This window comes from Pongo abelii, chromosome 2, assembly GCF_028885655.2.
Source record: "Pongo abelii isolate AG06213 chromosome 2, NHGRI_mPonAbe1-v2.0_pri, whole genome shotgun sequence".
NCBI classification, from domain to species: Eukaryota; Metazoa; Chordata; class Mammalia; order Primates; family Hominidae; genus Pongo; species Pongo abelii.
In genome coordinates this window covers 148,524,058-148,550,911 of record NC_085928.1, presented here as the reverse complement: position 1 = coordinate 148,550,911, position 26,854 = coordinate 148,524,058, and the positions used below count along the sequence as shown (strand labels likewise).

Below are 26,854 nucleotides of genomic sequence, written 5' to 3'. Positions count from 1 at the left end.
CACCATTTTATATGAGACTTGAGCATCTGTAGATTTTGGTATCCATGCGGGAGTCCGGGCACCAGTCCTCCAGGGATATCAAGGGAAGACTGTAATTACTATAGTACCAATTATCGTAATAAACAGATAATGCAGGAGCTGCCATCGTCACGCAGGATCTCAGCTTTACTCTCCCTTCCAAGACCCCTAAAAGGATATTACATCGATGTACAAGCTAGGAGAACCCAAAAACGCACGCCACTATTCGTCAACAGTAACGCGCAGGGCACTTCCGGGACGGGGCCTGGGAGTATGGGTTTAGGATTCGGTGTCCTGGTTTGGCACTCCACTAGTGTTACTTGAACCTGAATCGGTCTTCAACTCCGCATCTGACGTCAACACAAAGGACAAGAACTTGATACTGGAAGCCAGGCCCTAGAGCGGCACAGATGCTCGGCCCCCTAGCGGCCCGTAAGAGTATTTCCCCAGCGTGACCGACCAACCACAGCCACCGCTATTGGGCAGCAGGTGTACCTCCGCCTCTAGGGCGGGTCCTCCAGGGGGCAGAGGATTGCGTGACGTTTTGCGACTTCGGTTCCGCTGCCGTCATTTACAACATAATTGGCTTTGCAGTGCGCATCCGGGTCTGCGTCAGGAAGGCCCAAGTTTCCATCGCGCGGGGCTGAGCCACACAGCGTGCGAGGCTCCCCCAGCAGCACCGACTCCGATCTCCGGGAGGCGCCCCCAGAGCTCCGAGGACTCGCCCCGCGTCGCGCGGTCCTGCCGACACCTGTTACCTCAAAGAGGACTTTGCCGCCCGCGCCCCCCGCCCCCACGTCCTCTGCCAGGCCCAGGAGCGCCGTCTGCAGCGCCGTCGAGGTGATGGGCAGCCGGCCCCGCAGCCCCAGCGCCTGCCTTGCGCCCTGGTGGGGGCAGCAGCCAGGAGGACCAGGCCCTGCCAAGCGCAGCCGATTGGAGGAGCCCGCGGGCCCCGAATCCCGCGCGGCGCCCAGCCCGGAAGACCCGGCGGGGACCCCGGCCGTGGACACGCTCACCTCCGTGGTGGTCCTGGCCGCGGGCTGTGCCCTGCGTGTGCCCCTGGAGGACGTCGACCTGGTGCTGGAGCTCGCGCCAATGTCGGTCCTGCGAGTGTCTCTCGGTGGACACACCCTCATCGTGATCCCCGAGGTCCTCCTGAGCTCCGGCGACGAATGCTCAGGAGCGCAGGGCGACTGGTCTGCCGGCCTGGAAGTGGACGTTTTCCTGGGCGCTCACGGGGAAGACGTCGTCGTCGAGCAGGAAGTCTTCTGCGCATCTGTCCCAGAGATCGCCGCCCAGGAAGAGGCCTACGGGGAGGACGCGGACTCTGAATTTCCGGAGCTCTGGATGGACTCCGCAGCCGGCTCAGCCGCTGGGCTCTACCCCTCCGCTAGAAGTATGTTCAGCCCCCACCGGGAGGGCCCCATCCGAGGGCCCTGTGCTCTGGCCCCCAATCCCAGTTCAGAGAGACGCTCTCCACGCCCCATTTTCGACCTGGAATTCCATCTTCTGGAGCCTGTCCCCAGCTCACCTCTCCAACCTCTACCTCCCTCTCCGAGTCCAGGTCCCCACGCGCGCCCGGAGCTCCCAGAGCGCCCTCCGTGCAAGGCCCGGAGACGCCTGTTCCACGAATGAGTTGCCTCCTACAATCCCTTGCCACCCTGCTGGGCTCCAGGTGACTGTCTCTTGATAGCTGTTGTGTGTATGTTGCGCAACCTACAAGGATCTCGGAGAGTCGATAACGGATAGATGCTTTTTTGATACAGGTTGCGTTGCAGAATTTTGGATCAGTGGCTGACTTAGAAAGTCTGGAAAAAAAGATCCTCCTCAGCATAAAAATACGCTAGTTGAAATACAGTCTACTTTCAGACTGTGAGATTGCTGCTTCGGGCCTGTTTTGTTTGGAAGTCACCCCTAGGCATCTCCATTCCCCCTGGTTTTGCTTTAAACCTCAGTTCCAGCACATTTCTCTAAAAATCCGCCCTTTCCCCAGCACGTTACCATGGCATGCCTTTTCTCCGAAGTTAATTTACTACATTTATTTTGTTTAATGGGTTTTGGCCCTAGTCTCTGGGCTAGTTTATGACGACCTTATCACCATGGAATTTTTCCCTATGGTGGCCTGAGCCCTTTTGGGCGATCTTGCAAATAGTTGTACCTGGACAAATGTTTGTTGTTTGCAAAACAGACAGAACGGGGAATAATGATCATGTACCCTCCTTTTTTCATGATTGGCTTAGCAAATTGTTTATGTTATTGGGCTTTATTTTCCCCCAACTCTTAGAGCCAGCTCTTTTCCATTCATTTCTTCTTGTATGTTTTTAATATAATTATTTTATCCTGGAAAAGCTTATAATTCTAAGACTCTGTGTGTGTATGTGTGTGTGTGTGTTGTTTGTTTGTTTGTTTTTTGAGACAAGAGTTTCGCTCTTGTTGCCTAGGCTGGAGTGCAATGGCACAATCTCAGCTCACTGCAACCTTTGCCTCCCAGGTTCAAGCGATTCTCCCGCCTCAGCCTCCCAGGTAGCTGGGATCACAGGCATGCGCCACCACACCCAACTAATTTCGTATTTTTAGTAGAGACGGGGTTTCACCATGTTGGCCAGGCTGGTCTCGAACTCCTGACTTCAGGTGATCCATCCACCTCAGCCTCCCAAAGTGCTGGGATTACAGGCACGAGCCATCGCACCCAGCCGGAAATAATTTCTTTCTTAGGTTGATGTTGTATCAAATGCAATTACTGAATTTCTTTAATGATGTATGTGTAGATTCTCGATTGACTGATTGATTGATTGATAAAAACAATCTCCAAATAATGAGAATATTGTCTTTTTTGACAAGCTTCTTACATCTTATTTTTCTTTAATCTTTTATATTGGACATTACTTCAAGTCCAGGTTGAACAGTATGGTTAATATGGGCATTCCTGTTTTATGCCTTTTGTTAATGTTTCTAAATTTTACCATAAAGTATGATCTTTACATGGTTGTTAGATAACCGTTAATCTATTGAAGCAGTTAATTTTCAGTCTTTCAGATCATGAAAAAGTGTTGAATTTTTGCTTTGTTTTTGCCTAAGTTACTACAAAGATGTTATCAAGTTGTTTTAAATATTGACATTTAATTATTTGTGTGTATACAATAGTACAATACAATAGCTAGATGGAACCTTTGGGCCATGAGAGTATGTACAGAAACCTGGCAAGAGCGCTAATGAGACCAGGCTTTGGGCTTCAGGGATTTAAAACAATTGGATGCTTTATGACGACTTGAGAAGACACAAGTGGAAGGAGAAAGGCAGTAACTGCAGGGTCCACTTAAGGTTTTAAATGTTAAAAATTTAAGAAACTTTTTTTTCTGTATGCGTAAGATGACTTTTTGTAATTTCTTTTTTAATCAACTCGTGGTGATTTGTGCTAATAGAATTTCTAACTACTAAGTATCTTTGTATTTCTGCTATTCTACGGTATTTTATATGATTCTAACTCCACCTTGGGTTGGTTTTTGCCTTTTTTTGAATGTTTAGTTTGTTTGTTTTACATAACCATATACAGCACTAATTTTTTTTTATTATACTTTAAGTTCTGGGGTACATGTGCAGAATGTGCAATTTTGTTACATAGGTATACATGTGCCATGGTGGTTTGCTGCACTCATCAACCTGTCACCTACACTAGGTATTTCTCCTAATGTTATCCCTCCCCTATCTTCCCACCCCCCGACAGGCCCCAGTGTGTGATGTTTCCCTCCCTGTGTCCATGTGTTCTCATTGTTCAACTCCCATTTATGAGTGATAGCATGTGGTGTTTGGTTTTCTGTTCTTGTGATAGTTTATACAGCACTAATTTTAAAATGTCATTATTTTGCCAGGTTTGCCTCATTTTTATAATGAAATAAATTATTGCTGATAAAGTTAAAGCCAATGAGATGCTAGTTTTTTTTTCTGTTGAACATCAATAATTATTATTTAGATTTTCCAACGTGCTTTACCATTTAATTTGCTCACTTTCTATTCTTACATTCCACTCCTTTATTCTGGCCTTATTTGTCTTCTTTCCATGGTATACTTTTTAAGAATTCTTTCAGCTGTGGTTTGTGTGGTAAATCTTGGGTTCGTATGTCTGCAAATATTTCAATTACACCTTCAAACTTGTAGTATTGTAGCTGGGTTTGGAATTCTAAAATAAATCCTATACTCTCTCACTACTTTAAAGATAATTCTATTATTTTCCATGACATTTATTGTTGCAGGTGAGAAGTTGTCTTTTGTATTGCCATTCCTTTAACAGGATTAGGCTGCTTACACTAGTATTTTTCTTGACTTTGATGCCCTATGGTTTCATTAAACCTGATGTGTTTGTTGGTAGACTTTTGCCAGCTGCAACTCAGTGAGCTTTCTATAGATGGGAAATTAATTCTTCCATAAGATCTCAAAAAATATATATCTCTTGCACATTTAAACCTCTCTCCAATCTCTGAAACTCCTAATAGAGAAATTGTGCTGCTTAATCAATGCCCTCTCCCAGATCTCTTAATATCTATATTTTCATATCCTGTATCATAGCACACTTTCGCTCTTCCAATTAACTGATTCTGTCATTGTCTGTTTTCAAAATTCATTTATTGTTCTTTATAAGACTTTATTTCAAATACTGCATTTTTCATTTTTAAGACTTCTGATTACTTGGGTTTTTTATATCTATTTGCTCTTATTTCACAACTTTTGGTCAATGTCATATAAACTTTTCTAGTTTCACAGATGTTATCTCCTCCTTTATCTCTAGAAGAAATTAAACATTCTTATTTTAAATTCTATATTAATTAGCTCAATAATTATATTTCCTCAGGCATAACATCTCCAATTATTTGGTAGCATTTAATGACACTGATTTTCCCCTGGGCAAAAATTTTGGTATGTGGACATATTTTGAATGTGAATTCATTTTCTGTTCCAAATTTGTTTTGTTTTTTAGAGACAGGGTCTCACTCTGTCTCTCAGGCTGGAGTGCAGTGCTCACTGCAGCCTTGACCTCTCATGCTCAAGCAATCCTCCCATCTCAGCTTCCCCAGTAGCTGGGGCTACAGGCACATGCCACCATACCTGGCCAATGTTTTATATTTTTATTTTTTGTAGAGAGAATCTTCTCTGTTGCCCAGGCTGATCTCAAACTCCTGGGCTCAAGCGATCCTCCTACCTTGGCCTCCCAAAGTAGTGGGATTACAGGCATGTCTGCTCCGTATTTGAATTTTACATTTGCCTCTTTCTTGCTCCCTAGGAGTCAAGACTCAGAGCCAAACGTTATGGAGCTCATATGATTTGCAACTCAAAAATCACAGTTCCCATCCTCAAGCAATCATACATGGCCCAACTTCCAATTTCAATGCAGTAGTGACACTGGACTGGACTGTCCATAGTCCCAACCCCATCAAGACTGCTGGGAGTATTAGCAGCTAAATTCAGTTGCTCTCCAGGAATTACCCTCAGCCTCCATGGGTAATTCATGCTAATAACTGTTCAATTAGAGGGTATACAGGCCCAGCTCACTTGCTTTAAGTTGAGACAACTCTGAAGAATCATCCCAATTCTAGGGCTCTCAGTGAGTTGGCTGAGGCTTTGTTGCAGCTGCATTCCAGTTCAATCCTCCATCTGTCCTGTCATATTTTCTTTGTTCCCCAAAATTTCTGCATGCAAATCTCCATTGCAAAGTCTTCCCAAGCCAATTTAAGATAGCTGGTGCCAGGGGCTGTCATAGGAAGTAGCCACTAAAATGGATTTCAGAGCTGAATCATGGAGCATGCATAGCCCATGGCATGTTACAGGAAAGAAAATAAGATCTTAATCAATGGCAAACTAACTGGGACTCTGGAAGAAGGCAATATACTGGCACTGGCAGAATCCCAGGCATTAGAAAAATTGGGGGCACAGAGTAATTATATGCATGATAGTTATAAATAATGGGGAATTGAATAGCTGTTTCTGGGACAATAAATGCATTTGAGAAAGAAAGTGAAAGTTGGAGGGTGATTAATTACCAATAAAACCCAAATATGAAATCTAGACATTCTCCTTGGCAGCATACAAATAGCCTTTCATCTCCTGTAGCTAACGGGGAGGGGGGGAAGCAACTGAGGATCTGGCCCAGAATTTACTGCAAGGATAGTGGCAGTATAAAGGCTGAATTCTCAAACTAGGAAAGTCTGTAATGGTAAGGTCCCAGCCCAGACTGAGCCCTGAAACATTGGATGAAGATAACCAAGTAGATTCACTTGAATATCTTGAATCCCAAACCCCCTTCGATCCTCTTGGCCTGCAGAAGTGGCCTACTCCTCTCTATTAAAGGTTGGCACTCCATCCTTGCATAAGATGATGCAGAAACCTCTGCCTAGCAAGATAACATGCACCCACCTCGGGAACTACCTTCACCTCCTCTTTGCCACAGGCCAGTAACTAAAGCATGTTATAACGCAGCCAGGGAAATACTGGCCTGTAACTAAGGAAAGGGGCTCTATATGCCCTAGAATTGCTGTGGGTGTCACCCAACATATACCAGCAGGAGTCAAGTGTAAGAGTGAGAGTGCTGGATGTCAGCCTGGAGAAGGGAGAGTTTCTCAATTTAGAAGCACTCTCCCAAGATACATGATTTAACACCCTGGCAAGGATGCTGTAAGAGAGTGCTAACAATCTGATGGGTGGATTTTGCAGGGTTAGAGAAAAAGATGTCCCATACTATGTTAAGTAGGAATGCCATAACTGCCAAGGCAGACAGCAGAGAAAAGGATCAAAACATCCAGAGAAGTGGATATGATACAGTGCATATACTACCTAAGGCTGTAAAATACATCAGCTACTATGATGTGTGGGAGGGCCTCAAGGGACATTGCATAACAAACAAATGCCCTAGAGAGGCACTGGGGTCATTGAGAAACCCAGTAGGCCAAGGTAAGGGCAGGAAGTGCCATTATAGAGCTGAACTCCTTGGTAGCCAAGGGGATAATGGGATCTGAGAGACTGAAAATACAAATGAACAATGTCCAGACCACACATGACAGTAGAAATCTTACCCATAACCTCTGCAGCAACTATCCCAGAAGCCAAACCATAGTCTCTGCAGTAACTGGCCCCAAAATGGTCCAGACTTGTTCAATAACTGCCAGGTGTTCTAATTTTTACCCTCACTTCCAACTCAGGACCAACCAGAAAAAGCCAAATATGCTATGCCTAAGATACAAAGTACACAAACCAACCAATCACATAGGATGTCCCACTTCTAGTTAGTCCACCTCCAGCTTCCCTATGCTAGCAACTTCCAATCAGACATATCTGAAGCCTTCCCCTTTTTCACTATAAAATTTTCCAACTCACCTGCCTGCCAATAAGTCTCTATCAAATCCAAGTGATGGGGCTAACACCCTTGCTATAGAAAGCTCTAAATAAATAGCCTCTGCTTATTCCCATTTAGGTGGTCTTCACTTATTTTCCATTTTTTTGTGAGATATGGTCCACACAGCCCAGTGTGGCAAGTCAGCAGTAGGTCTGAACTCTTTCTTTGCATTGAGTTCCCTGTCCATTTACTCTCAGTTTGGTACCCACGTTTTGTTATCAGTTCCATTTGTTCGGCAGCCTTGATGGAATCAAACCATTTCTTTTCATCTCCTTTTACTTGCTTTTGTGTTTCCATTTTGTGTTGTATGGTCTAAAAGTGTTGTTTATCACAAGAAAGAAAATCGCAGGGTACAACACAGTCATAGGCTCTACATGCCTGTTGTTTGAGCCAGCCTCACAGTCTGGTGAGTTTGCAGGCTTCACAGTCGGTGAGTTTGCAGTTCTCACCAGACAAGCTTCCATTTGGACAAACTTTTCTGTGGATTATCCGTAAAAGTGGGTGAGGTTTTCCTGTTTTTATGTTTTGTTTTTAGAGCTTGGCTTTGATCCAGAAAGAGTGTTCTCTCTGGTTTTCCATCTACCACAGTCCACATTCAGAGGCACTGACTATCAGTTTGGGAGCCTCTGACACAGAAGCACCAGCACCACATTTTGCTGACCATCACCATCTCTTATGGAGTTATCTAAGTCTAAATCCTCCCCTTTTACAGAAAAAAATGCCTGCTTCTTATATGTGTTCTCATTTAGAATCCTAATTCTTGTCCCTGTCTTTCTAAATGGCATAATTTTACCAAGGGTGATGTGAGCCTTTAATGGCAACTGTGGAGAACATTTAACTTGAAATCATTCATTTGAGAGGCACCTTAGAAAAGAATGGAAATAAGATTTCTCATGTTCAATGAGCAGCATTTTTAGTTATACAGAGGTCTCCAAATGAAACTCTAAATCAAAAACGGCTTCATTAAAAGATTATTTGGCCAAAGCTAATGTGCAGTTTGACAACAATGAACTAGATTAATTTCCCTAGTAAATCCTCTGTCCTCGTCCACCAGTTCCCTCTCTACAACCAGATCTCCCTCTGCCCCTTATCCTTCCAATCTCTCTCCTTCTATACCTCCATCAACTCCTCCCTCCAGTTGTTCTTGTTCAGGCCCCCTACCTTTTCCCAACAACTTTCTCCAAAACCTAAAATGCCAGTTGCCTCTTAAGACCCATCCCTCCATGAACCAGGTATTCAGACAACTGGAGAATTTAAAGCTTGGACCTGAGCAGAATTAAGAGCTGTAAGTTTCCCTAAATGCAGACAAGACTAGTAAATATTCATAGAATAGTTTAAATTCCTTTTGGGTACATCTGACCCAGAATTACCTGACTTATATCAACTCATAAACATATGGGTCAGAACCACAGACGCTAAATCCTAGATGGCAAAAGTTGATTGGGCTGACCCGGAGGACCTACAGGATATCTCTTTCCATAAAAAACCTGCAGTTCAGAAAAACCCTGAAAAGTAAGGTAAAGTCTCCTAGAAGCCATACCCAAAACACATCCAATAAAAATTAATGCAAGGGCTACCATTTCTACATTAAATACTGCGCCTTTGTGCTCTCTTCTTCAGAGTAATGGTACTGCACAGGTGGCAGGCATTTCAAATAACACAAATTTTCTCTATCTTCCAGCCTTTAACTGTAACCCTTGGGCCTTTGCCTGGAAATATTCCTTCTTGTTCTGTGATAATACACCTGCAAATTTAATAAGGCGAGATATACTTTATACATGAGATTGCAATAATAAATGCACACCAGAGAGATCATTTCTTAAGTTTCCAGAAGACTCTTCTATTCATAATCGAGTTGTGTTTGTTCTGAATATACCTTTGCATTCTCTATTTTATTTGATGCATACCCCAGATAAAGATCTTGACACTATTCCATTACCTTCTACAGGCTAAAAATTTCACTGGCATAGGAAAAATAACGAGAGCAGGACCTATAAAAGTTCAGATAGATCCTAAGAAGCCATTACTCAAACTTCTCCAATATCCCTTGAAGCCAAAGGAAGGGCTCAAACCTATGGTTTAAGGCCTTACATACAAAAGTCTTCTCATACTCTGCACTAGCCATTGTAACACTCTCATCCACCGAGTAAAGAAACAAAACGACAAAGATACCAATTTGTTCAAGACCCCAAGGCCATCAACAAAATCATTATACTTCATTTCCTGATAGAACTTGACCCAAATACTATTCTGTCATAAATTTCCACCTGAAGTTACTTGCTTCACAGTATCAGATCTTTGCTCTGCCTCTTTCAGTGTACTTCTCAATCAGGATAGTCAATACCTTTTTGCATTCACTTAAGGAGGACAATAATGTACTTAGACAGTCATACCCCAGGAGTTCACTAGAGCCCCCTCCAATTTTCCCAGGTCCTCAATCAAGACTTAAAAGACCTAAAATTTCCCCTTGTGATTCAGTTCTGACACGAAATGTAAATGATATCCTACTTTATTCAGAGAACAAGGAAGTCTATAAAAAGGATTCGTTTAGTTGCCCCTAGCCTTAGCAGAAAAGAAACATAAACGTTTCAAAAGATAACTTACAATTTTTTCCAAACTGCAGTCTATTATTTAGAGCATGACCTAACTGAGGAAGATAAACCATTCTCTACTGATATGCTAAAGACTATCCAAAAATATTCTAGACCCCTCACAAAAGACAACTAAGAGTATTTTGGAGTTTAACCAGATATTACAGACAATGAGTGCCAAATTTTTCTAGGATTGAAATACCGTTTTATGAATTGACTAAGTCCTTAGTAAGAGACCCTCTTCTAAGGAAATCAAAAGTGAACAGGTTTTCTGTAACCTGAAAAAGACGTTCAACAGCCTCTTTCTCTAGGCATCCCAAACTACAAAAATCTCTGTCTATTTGTGCATAAGCAATCTGGACATGCCCTTGGGTTTTAACGCAAATTGATAGGAACCACTAAAAACATATTGCTCCAAAAACTGGAAGCAACCAAGCTGTCCTTCAATAGGTAGATGGATAAACAAACTGTAGTTCATCCATACAATGAAATATTATTCAGCCATAAAAAGAAATGATCTATCAAATCATGAAAAGGTACAGAGAAGTCTTAAAATGCATATTACTAAGTGAAAGAAACTAATCTGAAAAAGCTACATACTCTATGATTCTGACTATATGACATTCTGGAAAAGATGAAACTGTGGAGACAGTAAAAATATTAGTGGTTGCCAAGTGTTTGGAAGTGAAAAGAGGAGTGAATGGGTGGAACACAGAGGACCTCTAGGGGGATGAAACTATTCTGGATAATACTATGATGGTAGATATAGGACGTCATGCATTTTTCAAAACTCATAGAACTGTACAACACAAAGAGTGAACTTCAGTGTAAACTGTGGACTTTAGCTAATAATGATGTATCAGTATTGGCTTATGAATTGTAACAAGTGTCTCATGGCAATGCAAGAGTTAATAGAAGGGGAAACTGGGGCGGGGAGGGATGGTATATGGAAACTCCTTGCTATCTACTCAATTTTCTGTAAACCTAAAACTGTTGCAAAAAGTCTTCTTAAGATCTATATTTAAAAAAATAAGAAAAAAGATCCTTTAGAGAAGTTAATTTCAAGGATAATATTTTTAAATGATCTTACATTAAAAACCAGGTCGATACCCTCACAGCATAAAATAAAGGGAACTTGCTTGATGTACAATAAATGGGACTTTGTTAGAAGTTCGAGGCAAGCTCTACACATCACTAAAATGGCCAGCTCAGTGCTTAGTGTGATGAAACCAGGAACTAGTTATTCTAACTTGTGTCCTCTACTACCCCTGCCTCTCAAAAACAAAACAAAACGAACAGAAACATTGCTTACTATAGCTTCACCCTTGACCCAGTTTGAAAGGCTCATCCCTCTTGTCTTAGGGCAATTGCCGTCCTAATACCTGAAAAAATTATTGCAGCTTCTGCTGAGCTAGTTCTAGCCTCCCCACTTGAGTTTAGGGTTCCTCATGCAGTACAGACCTTACTACTGACAGAATGAATACACACTTTTCAGGCAGCCAATTAATATCTTTTTTTTTTTTTTTTGAGACAGGGTCTAGCTCTGTCACCCAGGCTGGAGTGCAGCGGTGTGATCCTGACTCACTGCAACCTCCACCTTCCAAGTTCAAATGATTCTCCCACCTCAGCCTACGGAGTAGTTGGCACCACAGGCATGTGCCACCATGCCCAGCTAATTTTTGGGTTTTGTTTGTTGGTTTTTGGTTTCTGGTTTTGAGACAGAGTTTCACTCTTGTTGCCCAGGCTGGAGTGCAATGGCGCGATCTCTGCTCACTGCAACCTCCACCTCTCAGGTTCAAGGGATTCTCCTGCCTCAGCCTCCCGAGTAGCTGGGATTACAGCCGTGCACCACCATGTGTGGCTACGTTTTGTATTTTTTAGTAGAGACAGAGTTTTGCCAAGTTGTCCTGGCTGATCTGGAACTCCTGGTCTCAAGCGATCTGCCAGCCTCAGCCTCCCAAAGTGCTGGGATTACAGGCGTGACCCACTGCGCCCAGCCTTAATATCTTAAGAAATTGTATAACTCATTGCCTCAACATTACAATTCACCGCAGCAACACTCTGAATCCTACCTCCCTTCTGCCTCTACCTAAAGAAAGGGAGGCTGGGTTTTGTGGCTCATGCCTATATTCCCAACACTTTGGGAGGCAAAGGCAGGAGAACCACTTGAGCACAGGAGTTCAAGACCAGCTTGGTCAACATACTGAGACCCGACCTTGTCTCTACAAAAAAATAAAATATTAACTGGGCATGATGACTCATATCTATAGTCTTAGCTACTCAGGAGGCTGAGGCAGGAGGATCACTTGAGTCCAAGAGGTCCAGGTTGCTATGAGCTATGGTCATGCCACTGCACTCCAGCCTGGGTGACAGAGTGAGGCCTTGTCTCAAAACAAAAAAAGAAAAAGAAAAGGAGCCTCAAGATTGTCTTCCTTAGGGAATTCTCTGTACCTTACTCAGACTGATTAAAGACTCCCCTACAGAACCTTGACCTAATATTATTTCTAATATTATTTGTTGATGGCTCATACCTCAAAACTGAAACTGGAGGTTATCAACCAGGATATGCAGTCCCTAATCTAAGCTCTCTTTGAGTAAAATCAGCCCAGATGTCAGAACTTACTGTATTTTCTACATCTTGACAACTAGCCAAAGACGAAAAATCAAAATATATACAAATAGCAGATATGCTTTCGGAGTAGTACATGTCTTTGGGATGCTTTGGAAACAAAGGGGGTTTCTTGCCCTGCCGGAACCCCCATCAAAAATGGGCAACAAATTCAGGAATCTGTAGACACACTCCTACTTCCTGGAGAGGTAGTTATAAAGGTTGAAGCTCATGGAAAAAATAGATAATGTGTAAGCTATAGAAAATGCTCTAGCAACTTACTATGCCAAATGACCAGCCTTCACCAAAGTTATGATCCTATATAAACCCTCAAACAATAAATCTCTGGAGACAATCTTATGAGGCCATTACATAAAATCAATGATTAACTCCTGATTTTGAAAAGGAACAATGGGAAAAAATCTGGTTGTACCTCTTACTCAGATAATCTCTAGTGCTCTCAAGACAGCCAGTTGGTGGCACCAGGTGATTTCAAATGAATATCAGCTAAATTTCACCATGAAACTACTCATTATGGTATAGACAAGTGGGTCCCACTTTTGGCTTCCCTGGGCCACATTGGAAAAAGAAGAATTATCTTGAACCACACACAAAATACACTAACACTAACAATAGCTGATGAGCTAAAAAAAGTTTATGAATTTGTGTTGGGCTGCATTCAAAGCCATCCTGGGCTGCATGCGGCCCACAGGCCAAGGGTTGGACAAGCTAGGTATGACAAATAGGTTACTATCTTGAATCAACACTGGTGTGGAAACCTTTAAAATGACAACTGACTACAACAGCATCATAAATAATAAAATAATAGGAATAAATTTAACCAATGAGGCAAAAAAAACACTGAAAACTACAAAACTGCAAAATGTTGCTGAAAGAAACTAATGAAGGCACAAATAAATGAAAAGACATTCCATGTTCATGGACTGGAAGAATTATATTGTTCATTTAATTCAATTCCTATCAAAATCCCAACAATATTTTTTGCAAAAATGGAAAAATCCATCCTAAAATTTATACGAATTCTCAAGGGAACTTGAATAGCTAAAACAATCTTGAAAAAGAAGAACAAAGCTTGAAGATTCACATTTCCTGATTTCAAAACTTACTACAAAGCTACAATAATCAAAACAGTATAATACTAGAATAAAGACAGACATATACACAAATGGAATAGAATAAAGAGCCCAGAAATAAACTCTCCCATATATACTCTAATGCTTTTCAACAAGGGTGCCAAGACTATTCAATAAGGAAAGGAAAGTCTTTTCAATAAATTTTCTTGAGAAAAACTTGATATCCAAATGAAAAAGAATGAAATTACCTTATATCATATACAAAAATAATTAACTCAAAATGGATCAAAGGCTAAATGTATGAGCTAAGACTATGAAACTTTTAGAACAAACACAGGGCAAAATTTTCATGACATTGGATTTCATAGCAATTTCTTGAATATGAGACCAGAGGCACAGGCAATGAAAGAAAAAAATAAATAAATTGGACTTCATGAAAATTTTAAATTTTGTGCATCAAAAGACAGTATCAACAGAGTAACAAGGCAACTACAGAGTGGGAGGAAATATTTGCATAAACATAAGACCTAAACCTATAAGTCTCATAGAAGAAAACAGAGAAAAAGCTTCATGACATTGGATTTGGCAATTATTTCTTGGATATGACATCAAAAGCACAGGCAACAAAAGTAAATAGATAAATTGGCATGCATCAAAATTAAAAACTTGTGTGTGCCAAAATGACATAATTAATGGAATGAAAAGATAACCTACAGAATGGGAGAAAATATTTCCAAATCAAATATGTGATTAAAAGGCTATAATCCAGCATATATAAAGAACTCCTACAACTCAACAACAACAACAAAATAACCCAACTAAAAAATGGACAAAGGACTTGAAATGGCATTTCTCCAAGCAAAATAACCAGCTAACATCATAATGACAGGATCAAATTCACACATAACACTATTAACCTTAAATGTAAATGGGCTAAATGTGCCAATTAAAAGACACAGACTGGCAAATTGGATAAAGAGTCAAGACCCATCAGTGTGCTGTATTCAGGAGACTCATCTCACGTGCAAAGAAACATATAGGCTCAAAATAAAGGGATGGAGGAAGATCTACCAAGTAAATGGAAAATGAATAAAAAGCAAGGATTGCAATCCTAGTCTCTGATAAAACAGACTTTAAACCAACAAAGATCAAGAGACAAAGAAAGCCATTACAAAATGGTAAAGGGATTAATTCAAAAAGAAGAGCTAACTATCCTAAATATATGTGCACCCAATACAGGAGCACCCAGATTCATAAGCCAAGTCCTTAGAGACCTACAAAGAGACTTAGACTCCCACACAATAATAATGGGAGACTTTAACACCCTACTGTCAATATTAGACAGATCAACAAGACAGAAGGTTAACAAGGATATCCAGGACTTGAACTCAGCTCTGCACCAAGCAGACCTAATAGACATCTACAGAACTCTCTACTCCAAATCATCTGAATATACATTCTTCTCAGCACCACATCGCACTTATTCCAAAACTGACCACATAGTTGGAAGTAAAGCACTCCTCAGCAAATGTAAAAGAACAGCAATCACAACAAACTGTCTCTCAGAGCACAGTGCAATCAAATTAGAACTCAGGATTAAGAAACTCACTCAAAACCGCTCAACTACATGGAAACTGAACAACCTGCTCCTGTATGACTACTGGGTAAATAACAAAATGAAGGCAGAAATAAAGATGTTCTTTGAAACCAATGAGAACAAAGACACAACACATCAGAATCTCTGGGACACATTTAAAGCAGTGTGTAGAGGTAAATTTATAGCACTAAATGCCCACAAGAGAAAGCAGGAAAGATCTAAAATTGACACCCTAACATCACAATTAAAAGAACTAGAGAAGCAAGAGCAAACACATTCAAAAGCTAGCAGAAGTCAAGAAATAACTAAATTCGGAGAAGAACTCAAGGAGATAGAGACACAAAAAACCTTCAAAAAAATCAATGAATCCAGGAGTTAGTTTTTTCAAAAGATCAACAAAACAGACTGCTAGCAAGACTAATAAAGAAGAAAAGAGAGAAGAATCAAATAGACGCAATAAAAAAATGATAAAGGGGATATCACCACAGATCCCACAAAATACAAACTACCATCAGAGAATACAAAAACACCTCTACGCAAATAAACTAGAAAATCTAGAAGAAATGGAAAAATACCTGGACACATACACCCTCCCAAGACTAAAACAGGAAGAATTTGAATCCTTGAATAGACCAATAGCAGGCTCTGAAATTGAGGCAATAATTAATAGCCTAACAACCAAAAAAAGTCCAAGACCAGATGGATTCCCAGCCAAATTCTAACAGAGGTACAAAGAGGAGCTGGTACCATTCCTTCTGAAACTATTCCAATCAATAGAAAAAGAGGGAATCCTCCGTAACTCATTTTATGAGGCTAGCATCATCCTGATACCAAAGCCTGGCAGAGACACACACACAAAAAAAGAGAATTTTAGACTAATCTCCCTGATTAACATCAATGCAAAAATCCTCAATAAAATAACAGCAAGCCAAATCCAGCAGCACATCAAAAAGCTTATCTACCACGATCAAGTGGGCTTCATCCCTGGGATGCAAGACTGGTTCAACATATGCAAATCAATAAATATAATCCATCACATAAACAAAACCAAAGACAAAAATCACATGATTATCTCAATAGATGCAGAAAAGGCCTTCGACAAAATTCAATAGTCCTTCATGCTAAAAACTCTCAGAAAACTAGGTATTGATGGGATTCATAGCACTAAATGCCCACAAGAGAAAGCACTTGCTTTAAACGCGTCTGAGAGATTCTGATATGTTGTGTCTTTGTTCTCACTGGTTTCAAAGAACATCATTATTTCTGCCTTCATTTTGTTATTTACCCAGTAGTCATTCAGGAGCAAGTTGTTCAGTTTCCATGTAGTTGTGCATATCTCAAAATAATAAGAGCTATTTATGACAAACCCACAGCCAATATCATACTGAATGGGCAAAAACTGGAAGCATTCCCTTTGAAAACTTCCACAAGACAGGGATGCCCTCTCTTACCACTCTTATTCAACATAGTGTTGGAAGTTCTGGCCAGGGCAATCAGGCAAGAAAAAGAAATAAAGGGTATTCAATTAGGAAAAAAGGAAGTCAAATTGTCCCTGTTTGCAGATGACATGATTGTATATTTAGAAAACCCCATCGTCTCAGCCCAAAATCTCCTTAAGCTGATAAGCAACTTCAGCAAAGTCTCAGGATACAAAATCGGTGTGCAAAAATCACAAGCATTCCTATACACCAATAACAGACAGAGAGCCAAATCATGAGTGAACTCCCATTCACAATTGCTTCAAAGAGAATAAAATACCTAGGAATCCAACTTACAAGGGATGTGAAGGACCTCTTCAAGGAGAACTACAAACCATTGCTCAACGAAATAAAAGAGGACACAAACAAATAGAAGAATATTCCATGCTCATGGATAGGAAGAATCAATATCATGAAAATGGCCATACTGCCCAAGGTAATTTATAGATTCAGTGACATCCCCATCAAGCTACCAATGACTTTCTTCACAGAATTGGAAAAAACTACTTTAAAGTTCATATGGAACCAAAAAAAGCCCGCATTGCCAAGACAGTCCTAAGCCAAAAGAACAAAGCTGGAGGCATCATGCTACCTGACTTCAAACTATACTACAAGGCTAAAGTAACCAAAACAGCATGGTACTGGTCCCAAAACAGAGATACAGACCAATGGAACGGAACAGAGGCCTCAGAAATAATACCACACATCTATAACCATCTGATCTTTGACAAACCTGACAAAAACAAGAAATGGGGAAATGATTCCCTATTTAATAAATGGTGCTGGGAAAACTGGCTAGCCATATGTAGAAAGCTGAAACTGGATCTCTTCCTTACACCTTATACAAAAATTAATTCAAGATTGATTAAAGACTTAAATGTTAGACGTAAAACCATAAAAACCCTAGAAGAAAACCTAGGCAATGGAAACAAAAGCCAAAATTGACAATCTAATTAAACTAAGGAGCTTCTGCACAGCAAAAGAAACTACCATCAGAGTGAACAGGCAACCTACAGAATGGGAGAAAATTTTTGCAATCTACTCATCTGACAAAGGGCTAATATCCACAATCAATAAAGAACTCAAAAAAATTTATGAGAAAAAACAACCCCATCAAAAGTGGGCAAAGGATATGAACAGACACTTCTCAAAAGAAGACATTTATGCAGCCAACAGACACATGAAAAAATGCTCATCATCACTGGCCATCAGAGAAATGCAAATCAAAACCACAATGAGATACCATCTCACACCAGTTAGAATGGCGATCATTAAAAAGTCATGAAACAGGTGCTGGAGAGGATGTGGAGAAATAGGAATGCTTTTACACTGTTGGTGGGGCTGTAAACTAGTTCAACCATTGTAGAAGACAGTGTGGCGATTCCTCAAGGATCTAGAACTAGAAATACCATTTGACCCAGCCATCCCATTACTGGGTATATACCCAAAGGATTATAAATCATGCTGCTATAAAGGCACATGAACACGTATGTTTATTGCAGCACTATTCACAATACCAAAGACTTGGAACCAACCCAAATGTCCATCAGTGATAGACTGGATTAAGAAAATGTGGCACATATACACCATGGAATACTATGCAGCCATAAAAAAGGATGAGTTCGTGTCCTTTGTAGGGACATGGATGAAGCTGGAAACCATCATTCTCAGCAAACTATCGCAAGAACGAAAAACCAAACACCACATGTTCTCACTCATAGGTGGGAATTGAACAATGAGAACACTTGGACACAGGAAGGGGAACATCACACACCGGGGCCTGTTGTGGAGTAGGGGGAGGGGGAAGGGAAAGCATTAGGAGATATACCTAATGTAAATGAGGAGTTAATGGGTGCAGCACACCAACATGGCACATGTATACATATGTAACAAACCTGCACGTTGTGCACATGTATCCTAGAACTTAAAGTATAATAAAAATAAATAAATTAATTAATTAATTTAATTAAATAAACAAGATAAATAAATAAAATGCACCACATGTTAAATACTGATAAGTGCTAAGGATTAAATTAAGGTAGGGAGGGGAGGTAGAAGGGTCAGGGATTGCCATCTTAGATAGTGTGCTCTGGGGAAACCTCAGAAATTGAGCTGCTGGCAACATGGTCTGAAGGAAGTGAGGAAACACTCAGAGAGATGTAAAGTGTTCTAGGCAGGAGAAGAACAATTGCAAAATCTGTAAGCATGCCTGTCAATTTTTAGGAGAATCATAGAAACCAGAGAGCAAAGTACAGAGTGATAGAAGATAAACTCTGACAGATAATGGGAGTGAGAGATCCAAACACAACCTATAGGCCCATATAAAAACATTGGCTTTTACCCTGAATGGAATTGGAGGTGTTTGAGCAGAGTAGCATAATTTACATATGGTTTAACAGAACAACTCTAGCTATTGTATGGAGATCAGCTGGAAAAGAGACAAAGGAGAGATGCAAAGAAACCATTTAGGAGGCTTCTACAGTAATTTACTCAAGAGATAAAAGTGGTAGTAGGGTGGTAGTTGGAGAGATGGTAAGAAGTGGCATGATCTAGGACGTCCTGATGGAATGGCTATGGAGCATGAAAGGAAGACACTCCTTTCCAAAGGAAAGGACACTTAATTCCAAAATTTTGGTTTGAGCAAAAGGAAGGATGGAGTTACCGATTACTGTGATGGTTAATACTTGGAGATAATTGGGTTTGGGGAAATACAAAGAGCTCGAATTTGGACCCAAAGTTTGAACCGCCTATTATTATGTTGAAATATATAAAATGAGAAATATTCAACTATTCTGACCTATAAAAATGAAAACTACATGTGTTTCAAATTAGCAGATATTCAGAAGAAAACGTTGACAATGCAATTGTTTGTTCATAGGGGAGGTACAGGAGGGAGACACATATTTGAGAGTCACCAATATACAGATGGTGTTTAACATAAAAGAGTGAAAGTTGACAGGAAAAAAAAAAAAAGAGGCCAAGAACTGGCTCCTGGTATATTCCAACCTTCAGAATGAGGGGAAAAAAATAAGAAGATGCCAAAGACAGACTGGGAGAGTGAAAGATCTTGGATGCCAGGGGGATAAATGTTTAAAGGAGGGAGTGATTGCAAGATGAGGACTGAGAATTAACCATTGGATGTAATAATATAGGGGTCATTGGTGACCTTAGTAAGAGGGTTTATAGATGATTGGCACAGACAGGAGTCTGATTAGAATGGGCTCAAGAGAGCATGGGAGGAAGGAAATTGGGGAATGTAAGTATTGTTGACTAACTCAAGACTTTGGGTATATAAGGAGAAAGTTGGTGCAGAAACTGGAGGAGTTTAAGTCAAGTCAAGAGTTTTTGTTTAACATAGAAGAAGTTTCCTCTCAAATTATATATTGAAGATACTGATTCAGTAGTTAAAATTTGATGAGATAGCTAAAATTTGATGATCCAGGACAAAGACAGAATTACTCAAGTAATGTTCTTGAGAAGGCAAGATGAGATTAAATCAACTGCACAAGTGGAGGGGGTGGCCTTTGCTAGGAACATGAACAATTTATCTAAGGGAACAGGAAAGAAGAGAGAATATGTAGTCCCAATGCAACTATATGGGCAGATGTGATTATGGGAATTTTGAAAAATATCTTCAGATTGCTTCTATTGTCTCAGTGAAAAGAAAGCAAGGTGATTATTTAAAAGTGAAAATAAGACATTAGGTATTGGAGGCTTGAGAAGAAAAGAGAAAGCAAGCAATATTCATCTGGAAGAGTGAGAGAATGAATGGACTAGAGCAATATAGTAAGATCACTTGGCAGCATTAGGAACCCACTGGAGATCGGTGATCATGATTATAAAGTGAGACTAGTCAAAGAGATTGAGTGTTTTTCTCCAGACACATTCAGCTATACAAGTAAGGGCACTGAGTAGGCAGATAGATTTAACCAGCAAAGCAATAGACAGGAAAGAAAGATGAAGATATAAATATGACAATGATTATCAAGGCTGTCCGTGGAATTTAAGTTCCCAGTAAAGAGGGAAGTGAGAACCTGATGATATCAGTTTCCATTAAAAGATGGTAGGATAAAAGGGTTTTTCCAGAGAGAATGAAAAATGGATAGATTTGGATATTTTTTAAAACTGAGTTAGAAAGTTAGAAGGTGGTGCTGTGAGAATAAAATGTTGAAATTGTGATTATAAAGGGATTACAACTTGGGGTAATGACAAAGTCAAGGGTATGAGTCAATGAGGTAGGAGGGAGAACAAAATTGTGAACTAAGAGGCTAGGACTTCAGGGGGAAAAATCTATGAAAACATTAAAATTATCACAAATTATATCAGAAGTAGATCGGCTGGGAATAATAGTGAATCAGGTGCTAATGTCTTCAAAAACTGTGGGAGAATGACAGAGATATTTGCTACACATATATCTGATGAATAACTGGTATACAATATTGTGAACCTGAGTTTTTTAAAGGTAAAAAAATAGAAGATAGGAGCATTTCAAATAAGAAGATACAAGAATAGCAAATAAGCATATGAAAAAATGGTTCACTTTAGCCATAAAAAAGGATGAGTTCACGTCCTTTGTAGGGACATGGATGAAGCTGGAAACCATCATTCTCAGCAAACTATCGCAAGAACAAAAAACCAAACACCACATGTTCTCACTCATAGATGGGACTTGAACAATGAGAACACTTGGACACAGGAAGGGGAACATCACACACCGGAGCCCGTCGAGGGGTGGGAGGAGAGGGGAGGGATAGCATTAGGAGATATACCTAATGTAAATGACGAGTTAATAGGTGCAGCACACCAACATGGCACATGTATACATAAGTAACAAACCTGCACATTGTGCACATGTACCCTGGAACTTAAAGTATAATAAAAATAAATAAATAAAAAATGGTTCACTTTATTGGTAATCAGAAATGCAAAATGAAATAGCATTTTACTACAATAGGTTGAAAAAGATTTAAGAATGTGGCAATAAGAAATGCTTGCAAAGATGTAGTGAAATGGAAACATACTCTGCTCACAGGAATGTAAGCAGGGAAAGCCATTTTGAAAAAAAATGGGGAAAGGGGTATTACCTGTTAATTTGAAAGGCATACACAGTACCAATTAGTGATCTACTCCTACTTTCCTCATAAAAGTGTCAGGAAAGAGTCTTTGATTTAAAGCCAGCTATGTCTGTGCATTTGATTCCCACATCCAACACAACCTGGGTATTTGATTTTGAAAAATTTGCTTTACCAGGGAAGTGAGGATGGTTAATGAATACAAAAAAAATACAAAGAATGAATAAGACCTACTATTTGATAACTTAAAGAGTGTAACTGGTGTGTTTGTAACTCAGAGGATAAATGCCTGAGGAGATGGATACCTCGTTTTCTATAATGTGCTTATTTCACACTGCATTTCTGTATCAAAACATCTTATGTACCCCATAAATATATACCCCTACTATATACCCACACAAATTTTTTTAATTATTTTTTTAAGAAAAATTTGCTTTACCACTGAGCCTCAGGTGTTGTGAAGATTGAAGAAGATCGTTTTCTAAAATACTCAGGGCTGGCAGGGCACGGTGGCTCACGCCTGTAATCCCAGCACTTTGGGAGGCCGAGGCGGGCGGATCACCTGAGGTCAGGAGTTCGAGACCAGCCTGGCCAACATGGTGAAACCTCCGTCTCTACTAAAAATACAAAAATTAGACAGGCATGGTGGTAAATCCCTGTAATCCCAGCTACTCGGGAGGCTGAGGCAAGAAAATCACTTGAACCCGGGAGGCGGAGGTTGCAGTGAGCCGAGATCGCGCCATTGCACTCCAGCCTAGGGGACAAGAGCGAGACTTTGTCTCAAAAAAAAAAAAACCTCAGGGCTGGGCGCGGTGTAACCCCAGCATTTTAGGAGGCCGAGGCAGGCGGATCACTTGCGGTCAGGAGTTTGACACTACACTGGCCAACATGATGAAACCTCGTCTCTACTAAAAATACAAAAATTAGCCAGGCGTGGTGGCAAGTGCCTGTACTGCCAGCTACTCGGGAGGCTGAGGCAGGATAATGGCTTGAACCTGGGAGGCGGAGGTTGCAGTGAGCCACGATCGCGCCACTGCACTCAAACCTAGGCGACAGAGTGAGACTCCATCTCAAAAAAAAAAAAAACTCAGGTCAGATGCAGTGGCTCACACCTGTAATTCCAGCACTTTGAGAGGCCGATGAGGGAGGATTGCTTAAGCCCAAGAGTTCGAGACCAGCCTGGGCAACATGGCAAAACCCTGCCTTTACTAAAAATACAAAAAAAATAGCCAATATGGTGACGCCGGCCTGTAGTCCCAGCTACTCCGGAAGCTGAGGTGGGAGGATCACCGGAGCCTGGGAGGCCAAGACTGCAGTGAGCTGAGATTGCACCACTGCACTCCAGCCTGGGAGACAGAGTCAGACTCTGTAAAAAAAAAAAAAAAAAAATCCATTCAAGAATCATGGAAATATAAGTGTTCAATTTAAAAATTAATTTTATACGGCCAGGTGCGGTGGCTCACGCCTGTAATCCCAGCACTTTGGGAGGCCGAGGTGGGCAGATCTCGAGGTCAGGAGATCGAGACCATCCTGGCTAACATGGTGAAACACAGTCTCCACTAAAAATACAAAATTAGCCGGGCGCGGTGGTGGGTTCCTGTAGTCCCAGCTACTCGGGAGGGTGAGGCAGGAGAATGGCGTGAACCCAGGAGGTGGAGCTTGCAGTGAGCCGAGATCACGCCACTGCACTCCAGCCTGGGCGACAGAGCGAGACTCTGTCTCAAAAAAAAAAAAGAAAGAAAAAAATAATTTTATTAATATTGTTTTAAATTTTAATATGATTAATAATTTTATAACATTTTTAACTTTCAGGATGAAACTATTCACAAATGTTTCACTTCTTTTTTTTTTTTTTTTTTTTTTTTTTTGAGACAGGATCTCACTCTGTTGCCCAGGCTGGAGTGCAGTGGCGCCACCACGGTTCACTCCAGCTTTGACCTCCTGGGCTCCATCGATCCTGCCATCTCAGCCTCCCAAATAGCTGGGACCACAGGTACGCACCACCACGCTAGGCTAATTTTTGAATTTTTAAATTTTTCATAGAGACCGAGTCTCACTATGTTGCCCAGAGTGGTCTTGAACTCCTGGGCTCAAGCGATCAGCCTTTCTCAGCCTCCCAAAGTGCTGGGATTACAAGCATGAGCCACCACTCCCAGCTTCACTCAGAATTTTAAAATCAATTTTCCCAAGTAGAAATCTGTATTTTCTGAATACTCCTAAAATTAAATAATTTAGTAGCATTAAAGGAATTGTATGTAGCATTTGGATGGGTCGGAGAGATCTGAGTGGTCTTTTCTCTAGAATCCCTGAAATCACAAGAAAACATGGGTTCTAAAGGCGAGCCATCTTTGAAATTCTATTACAGTTGTATCATTTTTTCTGAATAAGTTATACTGATCATTCTGCCCCCTAGAGGCCTGTAAGAGTATTTCCCCAGCGTGTCCGACCAATCACAGCCACGGATACTGGACAGCACGGATACCTCCGCCTCTAGAGCGGGTCCTCCAGGGGGCGGAGCATTGCGTGACATTTTGCGACTTCGGTTCCGCTGCCGTCATTTACAACATAATTGGCTTTGCAGTGCGCATCCGGGTCTGCTTCAGGAAGGCCCAAGGTTCCAACGAGCTAGGCTGAGCCCGGTGGCCGGGGAGGCACCACCAGCAGCCCGGACTACGGTCCCCCAGGAGGCGCCCCTGGAGCTCCCAGGACTCGCCCCTTGTCGCGCGGTCCTGCGCCCCGCTCGCCCCAACCCGCCTCCCCTACCACCGACATCTGTTACCTCAAAGAGGACTTCACCGCCCGCGCTCCCCACGTCCTCTGCTAGGCCCAGGAGCGCCGTCTACAGCGCCGTCGAGGCGATGGGCAGCCGGCCCCGCAGCCCCAGCGCCTTCCCTGCGCCCTGGTGGGGACAGCAGCCAGGAGGACCCGGCCCTGCCAAGCGCCTCCGATTGGAGGAGCCGGCGGGCCCCGAATCCCGCGCGGCACCCAGCCTGGAAGACCCGGCGGGGGGCCCGGCCGTGGACGTGCTCACCTCCATAGTGGTCCTGGCCGCGGGCTGTGCCCTGCGTGTGCCCCTGGACGACGTCGACCTTGTGCTGGAGCCCGCACCAACGTCGATCCTGCGAGTGTCTCTCGATGGACACACCCTCATCCTTATCCCCGAGGTCCTCCTGAGCTCCGTCGACGAATGCTCAGGAGCGCAGGACGACTCGTCTGCCGGCCTGGAAGTGGACGTTTTCCTGGGCGCTCTCAGGGAGGACGTCGTCGTCGAGCTGGAATTCTGCGCATCTGTCCCAGAGATCGCCGCCCAGGAAGAGGCCTACGAGGAGGACGCGGACCCCGAGTTCCCGGAGCTCCGGATGGACTCCCCAACCGGCTCAGCCGCTGGGCTCTACCCCTCCTCTAGAAGTATGTTCAGCCCCTATTGGGAGGGCCCCATCCCAGAACCCTGTGCTCTGGCCCCCAACCCAAGTTCAGAGAAACGCTCTCCACGCCCCATCTTCGACCTGGAATTCCGCCTTCTGGAGCCTGTCCCCAGCTCACCTCTCCAACCTCTACCTCCGTCTCCGTGCGTGGGGAGTCCAGGTCCCCACGCGCACCCGCCGCTCCCGGAACGCCCTCCGTGCAAGGCCCGCAGACGACTGTTCCAGGCATAAACCCCCACCGCCACGTACACACAATAATCCTGGCCGCTCTGCTGGCGGCCCTCTAGGATTGCGGGAATCTCTCACATTGAGTATCCAACAACCTGGAAATTGGGCACCGCGTGTTCGCACAATTGCTTTTTCGCTGCACGCTACCGATAGTAGGAGATGAAGACATCAGCAAGAAAAGGCATATTCTAGACCTCATCTTTAAATAGAAAATCTGCGCACGGATACCAGAAAATGTGTCCAGATTTCTGGGCTTCTTCACGAGGTCATATTCAGATCCCATCATTCTCCCTCGTTTTGCATCAGTTGTTTCTCTCAAATTCCAGTCTTTCTCCAGCATCATACTGCCACTCCCTTTCTCCCCAAACCAAGAAATCACTAGATCTCTTACGTTGTTAGTTACCTTGTATTTTTTTCCCATGAATTTTGGAAGACTTAGCCATGGCTTTTCTCAGGGTTTTTCCAACTGCTCTCCAAGGAAACTGCCAAATAGTATGCTTACTATACAAGACTGTATGTTGCTTCTTCCTAGGAACCCCTTATCCTGCTGAAGTTTTCTTCCAGTCTTCTAATTCTAAATGAAAATTTGCGTTGAATTTTATCAGATGTTTTCAGCATGCATTGTGTTATGTATTTTTTTTTAATTTGTTAATCTGGTGATTTCACCCAATGGAAAGTGTTTGCATTCCTGCTATTTCACATTACTTTATACCTTTTAAAATCTATCCTGAGTTTTTTCTCATGTAAACCAAACTTCTAACTTTTAAAATGTTAATTTATTACTGTAGTTGCCTCATATTTTTATATAGGAGATAAAAGATTACTGGTAAAGCTGATGTCAACAAGCTGGTTTTATTTTATTTAAAAACATCAATAACTATTCAGATCTACCACTATGCCTTACCAATTATTTCCTACATTTTTATTCTTACATTCCACTCCTTCATTGTAGCTTCAGTTTTCTTTTTGTGAAGAATATCCTTTAATATTTCTTTCCACTGTGTCTTGCGTGTGATAAACTATCTTGCTTCTGTAAGTCTGAGCATGTTTTTGTGTGATAAACTTTCTTAGAATTGACTGTAAATGTTTTAATTACACCTTCATTCTTAATTTTAAAATGATATTTAACTACAGTACTTTAAAGATATTAGCCCGTTTTGCCATTTTTTGTTGTTGCAGGATGTCTTCTGTCAATCAAGTTGTTAGTCCTTTTATATGTAATTTGGCTGTTCGGTGTGTGTGTGTGTGTGTGTGTGTGTGTGTGTGTGTGTGTAGAGAGAGAGAGTTTGTTTTTAAGACAGGGTTCACTCTGTCGCCCAAGCTGGAGTGCAGTGGTGCAATCACGGCTCACTGAAGCTTCAA

At 41.8% G+C, this 26,854-nt stretch overlaps 2 protein-coding genes across 2 annotated transcripts; both read left to right on the top strand.

Annotated features, from left to right (window-relative positions):
- The first annotated feature begins 251 nt into the window (after positions 1 to 251).
- PRR23C (proline rich 23C) lies at positions 252 to 3,879 on the top strand. Its single transcript, XM_002814101.3, has one exon. It carries the CDS (start codon positions 862 to 864, stop codon positions 1,651 to 1,653), a length of 792 nt encoding a protein of 263 aa, XP_002814147.2. The 5' UTR covers positions 252 to 861; the 3' UTR covers positions 1,654 to 3,879.
- Positions 3,880 to 24,226: 20,347 nt separating this feature from the next.
- On the top strand, positions 24,227 to 26,498 carry LOC100435108 (proline-rich protein 23B). Its single transcript, XM_002814100.5, has one exon. It carries the CDS (start codon positions 24,698 to 24,700, stop codon positions 25,493 to 25,495), a length of 798 nt encoding a protein of 265 aa, XP_002814146.2. The 5' UTR covers positions 24,227 to 24,697; the 3' UTR covers positions 25,496 to 26,498.
- Positions 26,499 to 26,854: the final 356 nt, after the last annotated feature.